This window comes from Pagrus pagrus, assembly GCF_965226575.1.
Source record: "Pagrus pagrus genome assembly, chromosome: 11".
Lineage (NCBI taxonomy): Eukaryota > Metazoa > Chordata > Actinopteri > Spariformes > Sparidae > Pagrus > Pagrus pagrus.
In genome coordinates, this window is record NC_140195.1 from 8,153,686 (window position 1) to 8,169,540 (window position 15,855).

The 15,855-nt window shown below is 39.2% G+C and overlaps 1 protein-coding gene across 2 annotated transcripts; it reads left to right on the top strand.

The window, feature by feature from the left end:
* Positions 1 to 4: 4 nt before the first annotated feature.
* LOC311265163 (6-phosphofructo-2-kinase/fructose-2,6-bisphosphatase 2-like) lies at positions 5 to 15,296 on the top strand. 2 transcript variants are annotated; one of them, XM_084366530.1, is made up of 19 exons: positions 5 to 69; positions 1,808 to 1,970; positions 3,195 to 3,373; positions 4,299 to 4,424; positions 4,876 to 4,972; positions 5,817 to 5,883; positions 5,967 to 6,041; positions 6,126 to 6,182; positions 6,275 to 6,399; positions 7,869 to 8,076; positions 8,474 to 8,620; positions 8,711 to 8,815; positions 8,963 to 9,092; positions 11,701 to 11,763; positions 11,854 to 11,918; positions 12,079 to 12,135; positions 12,543 to 12,740; positions 13,390 to 13,447; positions 13,536 to 15,296. In XM_084366530.1, the coding sequence occupies exons 3-18, from the start codon at positions 3,283 to 3,285 to the stop codon at positions 13,441 to 13,443; spliced, it is 1,665 nt and encodes a 554-aa protein (XP_084222656.1). In that variant the 5' UTR covers positions 5 to 69; positions 1,808 to 1,970; positions 3,195 to 3,282; the 3' UTR covers positions 13,444 to 13,447; positions 13,536 to 15,296. The 2 variants fall into 2 exon arrangements, with proteins under 2 accessions (XP_084222656.1, XP_084222657.1); XM_084366531.1 differs by lacking the exon at positions 12,079 to 12,135.
* Positions 15,297 to 15,855: the final 559 nt, after the last annotated feature.

The following is a 15,855-nucleotide window of genomic DNA, read 5'->3' on the forward strand; positions in this document are numbered from 1 at the left end:
CCTGGTGCCAAGCAAATGAGCGGAGATGTCTGGAATATACAGAAGAACCCTCGCAGCGTTACGTTAGAGGTTAAAACGAACGCACCCATTACGAGTCGTAACTTCCGGTTGTGTTATGAGTATATACGCGTGTTTGTCAGGCACATATCTGCTCTGAGGTGTGTTTACTAGGGTCAAAAAATCCTGCTGCTTTATAAATCCTTCTCCACAAACATGCAAAACAGAGGGTGTAGCATGTCTCTGAAGAATAGAGTGGCACTTCTCCTCGGTCATACTGGTGTAAATTATGTGCAGGTGTAGGCTAAACACCACCACCATGTTTCACTGTGGGTTTGAAGCACTGTGGTGACATCCTCTCTCATGGTCGTCTACTTAAACACTCCCTTCTGTAACTGCCATAAACCTTAGACTTGGATTAACAAGTAAATAGGACATTTCCCCCCCCGGTGATCCACTGTGAAATTCTGGCATTTCTGACCCCATCTTAAGTGCTTGACCATGTTTACCTCCTTGAGAAGTGGTTTGGAAACTGCTACTCTTCCTTTAAGACCACTGCAAGGCAGTCGTTTTGGACAGTCCTGTAATCATCTGTAATGAACTTGCCTTTCTATCTGTCAGGGAACTCAGCTTGACGTATTGATGTTCTGATGGTGTGGTCACTTTTGGTCAGCCGGATCGTGCTTTGGATGCAACTGATCTGGTTTCTGCAAAGTGTTTTCAAGTTAGACACACTGTGCCCTCAGCTGAGAAGAACAATTTAGCTTGTGTTATTAACATTTTATTAAATCTTTACAGCATCAGAAAAATATACATACTTAAATGTGGTTATTGGATAACTCCTGAACTTATATCCAGAAACGTGAATCGATTAATTTGGTACTGACAGAAGGGTCTGACAGTTGTAGCTTTTAAATAAATATTCCCACTATCAAAGATACAAATGCAGTATATAAACACTTAAATAATGTTAACTATATAAGACGCCATATGAAGTTCATTTTATAGACTATATGTAATGAGTTTTTTGTGTATTTGTCAACAGTTATAACTCCTCTTATGAAACATACATGTCTACATACAGAGTTTCTGAAGACTTGATAAAAGTGTAACAGAGCTGTAATCATGTGTAAGGAATAATGGTTAAACATATGAACATAGTGTTATAAAGCATTAAGTATTGATATTAAGTGGTAATTCACATGTACATATCATGTGCATAGTGTGTTATAATCTGTGGCAGAATGTACTCCTGCTCTGATATTATGAAGTACTTGTAGTTTACAACAGTATTTCCATTTTTTGCTCATCTCTAATGCAACATTGCTACATTTCTGAGAAATACTGTACTTTTTACTTCACTTTATTGAATTAACAGCTATGGTCACTAGTTGCCTCTTGGATTGACACATGATATTTAATTTTTTAAATTATGATGCTACAGTATATAACATGTTTCAAATGATGCTTGAATCTTATGCATCAGCAAGAATCCACTAATATAGATATAACACTGATTTGTTATTACATAAAGAGTAGTTTATATTCTGCTGCTGTGCTAATAGTTACTATTTTTAAATTTTCCATGCAGGACTTTCGCTTGTAATGGAGTATTTTTACACAGCAGAATTGTAACTTCAAAAAAACAAATAAAATAAAAAAATCTCAATATTGATTAATTGATTACATACTGATTATAGATGTTAGAATAAATTGGCACCCCTAAAAGCTGTGTTATTTTTGCTTTATAAAACATATTCGTAGAGATGTTGTATTGAAAAGGTTTTATTTTGGTAACCACAACCGGAAGCTCCAGACAAAGGTGAACTTCCGGTAGCAGGGGACACCGGGGAGGAGGAGGAGCCAAAACATCCCAGAAGAAGAAGGAGTCTCCGGAGGCGGTAGAAGCCGACTGATGTCTGCACCGTAACAAAGACAAAACACGAATATCTCCAGGCACCTGCTGGTTTGTGGTAAGTTATAAACATCTGTCTTTTCGTCCCAGCTTTTTTTTCTCGTCAGCGTTTATCTGTTAAACGCCACTTCTTTAGCCTGAAAGCAGAAGTGATGAAGTTTGCAGGCCACACAGTGAACGTACAGTGTTAATGTACCAGGCAGCTCTGCAGTATGACAGGATGACACAGGGAACAACTTCTTCTCTGTTCAAGAAGATGTCCTCTAGCCAGAAATGTTCAGCTTACACTTTACTGTTGTTTCACAGCTTTTACTTAAATAGTCAACTAGCTTGGTATTTGTGGTTTGTCTCCTGACCAAGCATCACTCTTTATGCCCCTGATAGCATGAGGACATGAGGAGGGGTGTATTTGGAAATCAGTGATGAGTTTAGGCGCTACAACCAACCAGAATAATAAAAGAAAACTAGTGCCAAACAACTCTGACAGTTTCTTACATTCAAATAACAATAAAAATACATTTTATGGTTCATACAGTTATTTGATTTGAGTTTCAAATTGATCAAATGACAGATCATTTGTTAATGAAAATAAGTTGCAGCACTAATACAAATAAGCAAGCAAGTCACATTAACAAAGCTGTCGCCAGCAAGTGTTCTGCTATTCAGCAGTGCCAGGGCATCATAATGGGTTTGAGGTTAAAGGTGCTATTTGTAGGAAAAGTTGATTTTTGAGTCTCATCCTCAGCTTGTCAAAAACTGACGCTTTAGGATGGCAGCCGACTTGACCTACATTCCCAAAGTGTCAATATTTGATGAGTTGGGAATGAGACTTGGGACTCGAAAATCAACTTTTCTTACAAATTGCACCTTTTAAAGGGTAACTCCACCAATTTTACACATTAAATGTTTGCAGGTCTTGGGGAGTACTACTGCATATGTGAAAAAAGTAGTGTAAAGCCTTTTGTGTGTCCAGTGATGTCACTCTGTGGCTATGTTGCATTGTGGGTAATTACCCTTTAACTTTTATTTTAAGTAGATCAACAAATTGAATTATTCTTTTACCTCCCGTGGTCAACGTCCTCCCAAGTTTTTCCATATTTTCTTTATTATCTAAAATGCATTACCGTATTTTCCCCTTTTATGGGATCTGAACATCAGTTGGTATTTGACTGCATTATACACTCCTTTCTGATCGCAGTCAGCTGTATCATCAGCTGAGGTGACATGATAGATATGTTGATGACGATGATGATGTGATACAGCCAAGTCCTGTCCTCAACAGAGATGCTGACCTCATCCTACCAGTAACCAAAGCTCGCCGTCCCCAGACTCAGCTGAGACAGGACAGCAGGACACAGATCAGACCGGTCATGGCTGCCAAACAGCAGAGACCTGCAGCTGTTACAGATGGCTTGGCGGAGTCCAAAAGGACGGACCTCAGGGCCAATGAGAAGAAGTGCTGTGAGTGCTTTGTGTTTCCTTCGTTTTGCCCTGAAGGTGAAATGTTGACTGATGCATTAACCTATAAAGAATAAATCATTGAGCTCCGTGCACTTTAGCTATGATATTATTTGCTATAATGCAGTAGCACTGTGCTCTAAATGGCTGTTGTAATCAGATTTTCTACTCTGCTGGCCATGTGTAAATAAAGGTGATATGGTTTCAGCAGGCACTGATTGTTAAATGCCGACTTTGACGCTCCTTCTGTCATCATTAGTATGTGTACAGTGTGATGGTGTATTTGTACAGGCAGGAATACACCACCAACATTTGAACGCTGTCATGAGAAAGGTCAACATTTAGCCAATAAAAATATCACCAAGCTCAGCTTAATTTGAACTTCACAGTCAGACAGAGGAAGGTTTAGATGGATTCCAAAAGATTCTATCAAAATATGTCTTGAATGCAAAACTGTTCCTCTCCGCTGACATCTGTTTGTACAATCTGGAGTCAAGTCCGGTCTCGCCAGCTCTTTGTTTTGACATATTTGTGTTCTCTGATCTTTGCATGGTCTTTCATGGACACTGAAAGGAGAGGGGAAAAATGCTGTTGTAATATTTTCCATGCATGTCCCAAATAAGGGTACAATGGATTAGTAAACTGGGTTACTAAGCAGCAGGACTTTGAGAAACATTCACCAGCAGGTGAGAGATGATGGCCGCATGACGTGAATGTTGAACTAAAAGTTAACCAGCAGGTAGACGGACCCTGCAGGGGTGACATTGGATTTTACAACCCTTCAGAGTAAAAGTGATGGGAATTGTTCAGCATGTTACAGTTTGTGAAGAGGATGTAGGTCATAAATTGTCCTTGTATGCTTCGTATCTAAAACATGTTTCTGTTTGTTTTGTGTGTATGCATGGTTTGTTGTGTGTGCAAACTGCAGCTTGGGCCTCCTACATGACCAATTCTCCAACTGTGATAGTAATGATTGGGCTGCCTGCCAGGGGGAAAACCTACATGTCCAAGAAGCTGACACGCTACCTCAACTGGATTGGAGTGCCAACAAAGGGTGAGTACAGAAGCGTAACATGTTTGAGTTTAGTCTACACCGACCACAACAGGAAATAAAACAAGGACTAAGGTTAAGACTGAGTTCAGGGAGTGCCTCTGTGAGCCCTGTGAAATATCAGAGTGATTGTAAAACGAAAGTATTTTTGCATAAGCAGTCAGCATAAGTGCTTCCTGTGTATGAAGACTGTAATGTGCTCAGAGATAATATTTAACAGGAAATCTGTGCTTAAGGCAATGATATGTTAATATAGTAATATTTATGTCAATGCCCCTGATTGAATGGCTCTGTTTGGAGTTTTACCTTTATGTTGTCATATAAATGGAAGGCAGAGGCAGCAGAACCAGTTTGGCAGGCTCAGCTGAGATGTAGGTCACTGCTCTGCAGAGCATATACCGTAATGCTTTTCACATCTTTTGCATGTTTTTCTCTTGACTCTCTCCCCTTGCAGTATTTAACCTTGGTGTTTATAGGAGAGAAGCAGTGAAGTCGTACAAGTCCTACGACTTCTTCAGACATGACAATAAAGAAGCAATGGAGATCAGAAAGTGAGTAAGAGAGTTTCCCACACTCGTCCCTTTCATACTCGCTAACCCTCCCGATTTTCCCGGGAGAATCCCGTTTTTCATTGTCCGCCCCTGGTTTCCTCACATGCTAAGAATTCTCTAGTAGTAGTCTGCGAGAGACGGAAAGAGAAATGGAGAAGAGATTAAATATTTTCAAATTTCATACCTCCTGGAGAGAAGAATTCCTGTTTGTTACATAACGTTTCAAAGGAAAGGGGCGGTGAAATCTGCCTCATTGATTTTACTGTCAATCACGGGGGTCGTACCTTGTCAATCCCCATCGAGAGGCTGGCAGGCATAGGGCAGTGCCGTGCACAGACTCTCTAAAGGACTGGGGCAGAAAAGTGCTGAATATTACTCGGTGCTGGAGTTTTATGCAAGTTTAAGCCAGAGGGTTAATTATTCTGTGTTGTTTCTGAGAATTAAAAGTAAAATTTAAATTATTTGCCATAAAAATGCTGTTGTATTTTACTTTTTATTTTGTTATTTTCCTTCTTTAAAAGTCACTAGAATGCAGGAAACATTCATCAAAGAGTCTCTGAATGTTTGAACCCCACTTTGGTTTTGAAATCCTCCCTATTTTTGAGGTCTGAAGGTTGGCGAGTATGGCCCCTTTGCATGTGTTGCTTTCTGTTGTGATTACTCAGCCCAGTAAAAACACCTGGTTGCTTTTCACTTGGCTAGCCATGCAAATGCCTCTTTTGACTGCACAGTGTTTGTTTAACAAATTGGCCTACAATGATAACAGAACAATATGTCTTAGAAAAGCATTTAATAACTAACTGCTTTGATTATCTGACTTGGTTTTCTGATTTTGTTTCCGTAGACAGTGTGCTCTGGTGGCACTGGAGGATGTCAAGGCCTATCTGGAAGAAGAGGGAGGCCAGATCGCTGTAAGCGCTCACAAAACTGTGTCTGTATTTGCTGTTAATACACGCAATTTGATTTGGTCTGAATATCCTTTGTTGTCTGCCAGGTTTTTGATGCCACCAACACCACCAGAGAGAGGAGGGAACTCATCCTTAACTTTGTTAAGAATAATGAGTACAAAGTGAGAGACACATCATTTTAGCTCTGATAATACATTTTCAAATTAATCGTGAATTTCTATTGATTAATTTGCTTTTTTTATTAGGTGTTTTTTGTAGAATCAATATGTGACGATCCAGATGTCATCGCGACAAATATCCTGGTAAATGATGCATTTATGCCTCATTACAAGCAGACTTTAGTCCTTGAGTTGTTAGACGTCATTGTGAATCATCTTATGTCTCTTTCACAAAGGATGTGAAGGTGTCCAGCCCAGATTACCCTGAGAGGAACAGAGAAAGTGTCATGGAGGATTTTCTGAAGAGAATAGAGTGCTATAAAGTGACATACCAACCTTTAGATCCGGATGAACACGACAAGTAAGAGTCCATTTTGTTAAGATGCTACTAACTTTGGGGTGCTGTTTATAAACAAAACAGAAGGTTATCATTTGCTAATCCTTTTTGACGCACTCAAAAAACAGTAGCAACAGAAAACAGTAAAAAGATATTTATCGATATTTGTAAATATATGCTCATTCTGAATTTGATACGAGCACCACGTTTGGGACACAGGTCCCAAGTTGGGACAGGGGCAACAAAAGACTGGGAAAATTGTGGTGTGATCGTTTAAAAGATATTACCTCACTGGATGGAGAAGACTTACAACACAAACAGAACTCGCAGTGTTGCAACTTTTTGGAAATCAGGGTTGTAGGTGCATTTTTTCCTTTTACTTTTTGCCTTTCATTTTGTGTAAAGGAGACTTATTATGCTTTTTCTTTTTCTTTCTTTCCTTCAGTGTGTAATAGGTTCTCGTGCATGTAAAAGAACTTGAAAGTTAAAAAGGTCAAAGTCCGCATCAACAGAAGCTCCTCCCTCCCACAGAAAACACTGCTCCTGAAACGCCTCGTTAGTAGTCCCACCTTTTAATACCGTGACTTTGTGACATCACACTTTGTCACCATGTCACACGTTTGCATAATTAAAGCCTAGTGGCTAGTTTGGCACATAAGAATAGATTGAGCACAGCCGACCAATCAGAGCAGACAGCGTATTCAGGAGTGGGGCCCTTAAAGAGACAGGAGCTAAAACAGACAGAGGGGTAGGACTGTTCCACAGCACTGGACAGTATGAGAAAACTGATGTGTTTTTTGAGCACTAAAGCAAGTAAACCTAATCTAGTAGTAACCCAAAATAAAATTATGAACCTGAAAATGAGCATAATATGTCTCCTTTAACACTTCTTAACCCTAACATAATCAAAGCAAAACTAACATGTCAGATGTTCCGGTGTTGCCCTTGTAATTTATGTGGCTGTTGTGTTGTGTGTCAGAAGATGTACTTGCCAAAGCTGTCCAGCAGGTGGAGACAAGAGATAATTTGTAATATAGATGTTTGTTATCTTTTAATGTGTTTTAGATTTGTGGAGCTGATTTGCAGAAATCCCAGAAGTATTTTGTCAGAAATTTATGTCATGTAGTTCCAGGAAAACAAACCAATTCAGAGGGGTTTTTTTAAGCTCCTGCCAACTGTCTTAACTGTAGGTGATTTGTTTGATTCCGGTTAGCTGATAATGTTTTTAGGAAACCACAATGAATGTGTAGTCAAATAAATAAAGTAATTACTTATCTAAGAATCGGCCTAGATACTCAGTTTTGGATATTTTTTTGTAGAGGAGGAAATGTTGTTCGTGTTCTGGATTTTTGTCTAGAGTTCTGATGTGTGTGTGTTGGAAGAAGTATCAGGATGTTTAGACTACACCAAAAGTACAAGATATCCCGCCTTTGCCCTCTTGTTTTTACAGATGGTTTCTCTTTCTGTTTTTCTCTTTTCGCCCTGACCCACAGGAACCTGTCCTTCATCCAAGTCATCAATGTTGGCCGCCGTTTCTTGGTCAACAGGGTGCAGGACTACATCCAAAGTAAAATCGTGTACTACCTCATGAACATCCACGTACACTCCCACTCCATCTACCTCTGCCGACACGGAGAGAGCGAACACAACGAGGAGGGACGCATCGGGGGAGACTCTGAACTGTCTGATAGAGGGAAAGAGGTGCTTTCACATTGCACTCTTACATTTCTGAGCTTTAGAAAGATGGCTGCAAAGGTCTTAAAGGAATAGTTCGACATACGTGTGGTTTAGCATAAAGAGAGGAAACAGGGTGAAAGAGCTAGTCTGACTCTTCTCATTTACATACTAAACAAAAGAGATAAATTGTGTTAATTAGCTAGCTGTTTCCCCCTGTTCACAGTCTTTGTGCTAAGCTAAACTAATTGTCTGCCTTCCGTAGCTTCATTCAACAGCATTAATACAGTTAAATGGTGTGAAAACCGTCCTGCTGCCACAAATTAACAGATAATAGGGCCATTTAGAGACAAATTACTTTAGTTTATCTGCTTTGCATCTTCTGTTGTCAGACCTAAAGTCTCTTTCATATGTTCTTTGTCAGTTTGCAGCTGCACTGAAGGGTTTCGTGGAAGAGCATCATCTGTCAGACCTAAAAGTTTGGACCAGTCAGCTGAGACGCACCATTCAGACGGCGGAGGAGCTGGGAGTTCCCTACGAGCAGTGGAAGATCCTCAATGAAATAGATGCTGTACGTCCTCTGATACATCACAGAAGACACAGACACAAACAGTTTAGGGTGTGTCGTAAGTGTTGAGTGGTTTATTACTTTGTTTTTCAGGGAGTGTGTGAAGAGATGACGTACAAGACGATTGAGGACACCTACCCAGAGGAGTTTGCCATGAGGGACCAGGACAAGTACCATTACCGCTACCCCGGAGGGGAGGTAAAAGCCCTCTCTTTTCTCCAAAGGGAGGTTTGACCTCTGATTGATTCAGTAAACAAAACAATTATCCTCAACAAAAACTGACTCGAACAAAACAAAACCAAGCTCATTTGATTTTATGAACATTTTGTCTCTCTCTCTCTGTAGTCCTACCAGGACCTGGTTCAGCGGCTGGAGCCAGTTATCATGGAGCTGGAGCGACAGGGCAACGTGCTGGTAATCTGTCATCAGGCCGTAATGCGCTGCTTGCTCGCCTATTTCCTGGACAAGAGTGCAGGTTAATTACACATACAGAAACAAAAAACATGCCTAGACAGTGGCTAGCTTTATAAAGACATATTTAGCAGCCGTGGCAGGGTTGGCTGGTAATGTTTTTACTTTGTGTGTTTGTGCATCTTCAGGGCACATGTGGCACTGGAGGCACCTTTAGTAGCAGGAACAACCACAGAAGCGGTTTTTAGTTCTTTGCCAGGTGTTTATATGTCTGTCTGTGGGCAGTGATAACATCGCAACCGTGAAACATGCAATCACAAAATGTTACGGGTGTGTAGTTGAGCTCAAAATTAAAGGCCGAGTTTGAAGATGGGTGTGGTCCAAGAGAAGGGGGCCAGAAAAAGGGGCATGCCCCACCCACTTAATGCCCCTGGCCCACATTCATGGTTCTGAAGACACTTATCGAAACGGGGACTTCCACAGAAGCAATTCTGAGTATTTTGCCAGGTGTTTCTATGTCTGTCTGTCTGTCTTAGACTTTGATACAGCTGACACCACAGTCTGGTACCAAAGCAGGATTCAGTTACCTAATGATCCCTCCTTTTTAGGTTCCTTGGATGCAGTCAGGAAACTTTAATGGTGTGTAGTTGAGATCAAAATGAAGACACAGTCCAGAGATGGGTGTGTGATGAGTGCTTGTGTAATAATTGTAGTTTTCACTACTGAGTAGTCATGGGTCGGAACGTGGACATGTTGAATGGTGTCACGGCTGGTGTGATCTCATTGCAAGATGATCTGTAGTTACAATCTACTGTTGAGTCATTGCTAGCCCTAACCTACACAGGAGGGAAATTCAATACCCTGAAGACCAATATATCAAATTAAAACCTTTAATGAGACAGAAAATCCTCTTCAGTCATGATATAAAGCTTTATAAACATAAAATGATCCACTCCAGTTAGCAGATGTAAAGTAAAAGACTTTGGAAAAGTGCAGTTTGAGTGGGTGAGAAACAATTTGCAAACAGCTCCTGTGCGAATATCAATATTTGTCTATCAATACATATATAATAGGGGTATATATTTTGTTTTTATACACAGGCGTCATCCGGCCTGTAAATCCATACATCCTTTATTCATGTAACTGGATTAGACGCAGGCTCAGGTGAGGAGCTTGTTAAGGGTCGTTGTGCGGCCCACCATGTGTTACTCCGCCCTAAGCTCCAGGTCACTGCAAAGACCTGCTCAAAATAGACCCTCTCAGAAATTAGACCTCTAACTGCAGTAGAGATTAACCTGTCTGTAGTTCCAATGAACTGGTTGAACATTATGTGACTGAGCAGAATCATGGCTCGATGTTTTGGCAAAATTTGATAGTGAGGAGACAATATTTTAGAAAAAGTTAATGCTGCCTCATTTATGTGTGTTTGATGCCACCACAAGGGGGCGCCAATGTCGGGAATTTTCTAAATCAACACAGTGGCTTTAATTGTCTGTGCTTCAATATTGAAAAAAATGTGACCTGCATTTGTCCCAACCAAAATGGATGACTATTAAGGACTACAAAGAGTATTGGTTAAGGAACAAAAAAGAGGAGGTATACCATTTAGTTAAGACTTTACTCTGATTTTTAGTTGCGTGGAAGATGATTCATTTTGAAACAGAACAATAGCCTAATTATGCACTGAATATCTAGAAATACTACATCATCTGGATCTGTAAAATAAAAGTAATTATATGTGTAAAAAACATTTTAGTTAACTGAAATAGAAATAAAAACTAGACAAAAACAACAACAACAAACTTATTGAACAGTATTGTTTACTTACAAATCCAACTAAAATAAAAATATGCCGGACATGTCTAACTAACTGAAACTAAACTGAATTGCAAACAAACATGAAAAACAAATTGAAAATAAAATCTAATGAAAAACTTCAAAAGTATAATATCTTTGTGATAGATACAGTACGATGAAGCCTTTTGTATGTAGCTTCATGAACTTCTTGAGTTTGAATTTCAAAGATAAAAAAAAAAATTAAACATACAGTGCCAACACTGCTGTTTACAGTTCACAGTGCTGTTTACCTGTGGGATGCCTCAAAAGAGCACCACAGTTAGGTTGCAGTAAATCCTGCAGATGGCAATGACAGAAATTTGGACTGGATCATAAACATAAACATAAACATTTTTGTTTTTCTTAGAGGTGAATTCTTGTTGAGACACAGTTGTGTTTTAGTCTCTGAAAAGTGAAGAAACAAGTGAATTCTTGCCTTTTTCGACCCTACTGTGCATCTGAAAATACAAGCAAATACGTAACATAAACATGTGGAATGGAGCATGGGGTTAAAATAAAAACAATCCTGACTGATAACTTGGTGGTTAGACTGGAAAATGCTGCTCGAAAACAAATCCATAATTGGACATGGGCAGAGGGAAGGTTACATCAGGCAGCAGAGGAAGTGGTCACAGTTAACCCACCAGTGTGGGTGCAGCTCTGACTGGTGTTTTATCCCAGTGCATCCCCCATAAGACATGTCTTAACACAACAATGATGTATTATACTTTTTTAAAGCACAGCATGTCCATAAATGCCAAACATGAGAGAAAAACACGACGGATTATAACCACAAAACACACAAAGTCCAATGATTTTTGTTTTTAATGTCACAGATGATCTGCCCTACCTGAAGTGTCCCCTGCATAATGTCCTAAAACTGACCCCTGTGGCTTATGGTAAGTCCCTTCACTGTTTGCAAGTCAAACAAACAAACTTTTTCCTTTGTTGGGTCCTGATGTATTTTTTTTCCTGTCTCCCTCTTTAAGGCTGTAAAGTGGACATGTTTGACTTGAAGGTGGAAGCTGTCAACACTCACAGGGACAGACCATTCGTAAGCTTCTGACCTTTTTATTATTTTGTGTCATGCACATGCTGTCAGATTTCTCTGTCCAGATTGTCCAGTGCAGCCTAAAGGCTCAGATTCTGGATGGACCGCTCTGACCTGGGCTATTTTTATACAGTCAAACAAAAATTATACACTGCTGTTTCAGCTTTCAGGAGCCAGATCTTCTCATCAAAGTCCTGGCACCAGATGCATAAAGCTCAATGTAGGTCCACAACAAAAACACTTCAGTTCAAAAATCAGACACGCAATACTGGGCCTTTTTCTTTCTGTCCTTATCAGACAGCTCCATATCTGCTCCCTCACTGGACAGTTTGCGTGTGCCATGTGCTGAAACCTAGACAGAGTGGGTGTCACCACATAACCACATTTTCTGAGGAACCTCTTGTTAAATGTGGCGAAAAATATCCCGTCTGCTGAGACCAACATGACAATGGCCTCTATATTTATGACTGTTTGTCTCACTACTTGTTTTCTTGCTTTGCCTTCTCACGTTCACTTACATGGGACGCAGTGATGTCAGACCTACAGAAGGAGAGGTTTATTAGTATAACATTAAAAAACCTCATGTTAATCAGTCCACCTTCACTCTTCTTCTTCGTCACCAACCAGAATAAAGTCAGACCAGATGCTGTGCTGCCGGCTTTCCTGCGTCGAAACAGCTTCACTCCGCTGTCCAGTGAAGACCAGATCAAACGACCTCGTCTTTACAGCATGGGCAACCCTCCACAGGCCCGCATGTCTCATCCCCCCACCTTACCCAGCATGCAGTTCTCCGAGGCGTCCGAGGGGGCAGAGCTGCAAAGCGAGGTCAGTGCTGTGACTATTGCTACATAAAACAGAGGTTCAGTGATCATAGCTATAAATCAGTTTATTATAATTTAGTAAACGAAATACTGTTGATTCATGTAAACAACGGTTACAGACAAATGGCTGTACAAGGTCAAGAATAAAACGGAATACATCAATAAATAATATTGAAAAATTATCTGATAGTGATTTTTAGAAATCCAGATGCAAAAGACTGACGATGGCATAGCTGTGCAGAAAACAAATGTTTGACTCAAAATCAAATCATGACCTGAAAGGTTGAATTGAATTGTAGATTTGGAGAATCGTGACCCCCGGCAGCAATGTAGTTTCATGTTTTCCATATTTGGTTTGTAGGTGTTTATAACAAACAAAAGTGCCCTTTACAGGCATCTTGAATGTAAAGTTTTTTCCAGTGTTTCTTTCCTGTGTTGTGTTGCCCACAAGGTGCCCTTTTATTAAACTCTCTGTACTCCAAAAACTGGAAAAAGGCACAAGTAGACTCTTTCAGTCTGCCTGGTGATCTCACCTTTTAATGTTAGCTCTGGTCTGGTCAGTGCCAGTCAAAACAAACGCCTCATTCCATTTTTGATTTGTTGTTTTCTTTAATGCCGTCTACTTTCACTCCCTTCCTCCTCGCTTCCTGCAGGACTCCGTGAACGGTTTCAGTGCAGCAGACACAGACGACTGTGTTCGGAGTTAAAGAGGTATTTTCAGCCTTTTCCTCGTATCTTTTACGTGGAACATCTGTTCTCTCCACCTCACACTTTTTTCTTTTTTTTTCATTTATCCCAGGCTTTTCTCCATGTGGATGTGTCACCAGTTAGGAAGACCAGCAGTAAAACCCCACCCAGCTTCAGTCATTACATTCCTAAACACTGTACCACACTATCTGTAACCTTATATGTGTCATCTCTTTGGTTTTTGTGTGCGTATTAGTGAAAGTGTGCACATACACACATGACGTCGATGCCTTTGCACAGTAGCCTTGAAATGTAGGCAGCGAGCCACGTCACACACTGTCAAGTCTGTAGTAAAGAGTCACTGAAAACCCATTAGCTCTTCTCACACTCCTCATACTGTAATCTCCAGTCATATGATGCTGTATTAGATATAGATTAGAACATGTTGATTGTTAATCGTATACCTCATTGGAAGCTCATGCCTTCGGTTTTAGTGTAAGATTGTGCCTCGATTAAAGAAAGCCTCAGTTTTTCCGCACATTCTCTCTTCAACATATCCATCCATCCTCGGGTGCTCTGGCAAGATGTAGTAATAATTTTATTTTGAAGGGTAATTTGAAGCCTTTTGAATCGTACCTTTGCTTGCACTTGGCAGACACGAGCTTTAAAAAGTAATGGAATGTTTTTTTCTAGCACGACAAAAAAAAAATGTGCAGCAACTACTGAGCTTTACCTCGGGTGACATGTATTTCCTTCTCCTTCTCTTTAATGATGCCTTCCTGTATGTGTTGCCTTAAACTAAATTAACACTGTTAATGTATGTAGCTGCCTACTGTGACAATGTTAAGCTGATCTTATTCGATCTCCACCAAAGTGACGCAAATATTTCAAACACTAAGTGTTGAAATGCTTTCTTGCATTTTAGTTTCTTCATAGGGACGTTTATGGAGGACTGAAGCTGCCAAAATCAAAAATAAATTAATCACTGACCCAATAGATTAATTGATATGCCATTAAATGCACCAAAAATAATGTGAATAAGTAAGACGTTAATTAATGTATAAAATGTATTTATCTTTGTATTGATTCTCCTGTTTACTTACTTTGCTATTTAATTTTCAATGTATTCATTCATTTTTAAATGTATTTTTGAATCATTTTATTAAATTATAATACATTTTCATTTTTATATATTTATTTATGACACACCTTTAGTGACAGTCCCCTCATTAGCATAATGAAGCTGAAATACATAAAGAAATGTAAAACGAAAAAAACCCTAAATAAATAAGTTCAGGGGAAATAAATAGGAGCAAAATGTAAAAGGGAAAATAAAATAATAAATAATAATAAATAAGTACATAAATATAAATACATTTCAAAATGAATTTTTAATAAATAGGAAGATTAAATTGTAAGGTAAATAAATAGAAGAAATAATACAGTGGTAAATAAATACAAAAGCTATAAATGTATGTCACATTTAATAAATTAATTATTTTTGGTGCTTTTTAATAGCATATTAGTTAATTTATGGAGTCATTTATTTATTTTTGATTTCAGCAGTTTCGCTCCTCCACAGTCATGTGTTTCTGATACATTAAAAGATCATTTGTGATAAATGCCCCCTTAATAGCAGCTTTGATTTTATTAGCAATAAATCAATCATTAGAAAAAGTGCCTTTATTTAAAGGACTGCAGGGCTGTGACGAAAATAATGAAGAGTATTTATCATATTTTAGTTTTTACATGGAGTGAAAATGTTTGAAGGATTGGCAAAATCTTTGAGTGTCTTTAAAAAAAAATCATACTGTTATTGCACACTCTGCCATACATGACTCATTTAATAAAGTTAATTTTGATGCAGTTTTTACATTGTTTTCTGTTTTCTTCCCCACAGTATTTAAGATGATGATGATTATTATTCTTATTATTATTATTAAAGACCTCAGAAAAGCGTTAAGTTTGGTGAAGAAGTGTGTGTGTGAGCTCACTGGGAGTCTCCTTCCTGTTTGCTAACTTCATGTCCCTAAAGAGCCGGAGGGAAGAACATCAAAGTTAGGAAGAACAGTGAAGTCTTCTGTGTATTTTAGACATCTTCCAAAGCCAAAGCTTGATGTGTGAAGTGGATGTTTGAGCTAAAATGTGTCTGACTGGTCTGACGTATGCAAGTTATCTGACACTGTGTGTATGACCTTGTAATATTTTGGGTTGTTTTCAAAGGGGCTGAGACGGAAAACATTTTGTGTGGTCGAATAAACGATGAAACTCGCGTCTGTTCTGCTCTGATGATAGAATGTTGTCAGGTTTTGATAATCTGATCCAACAATGACGTGCTGTGTTTGTTACAAATGTGATCACTGAGTCACTTCCTACTTCTATATACAGCATATACTTCTATAAATACACAGACACACAAAGCTCTGTGTTGG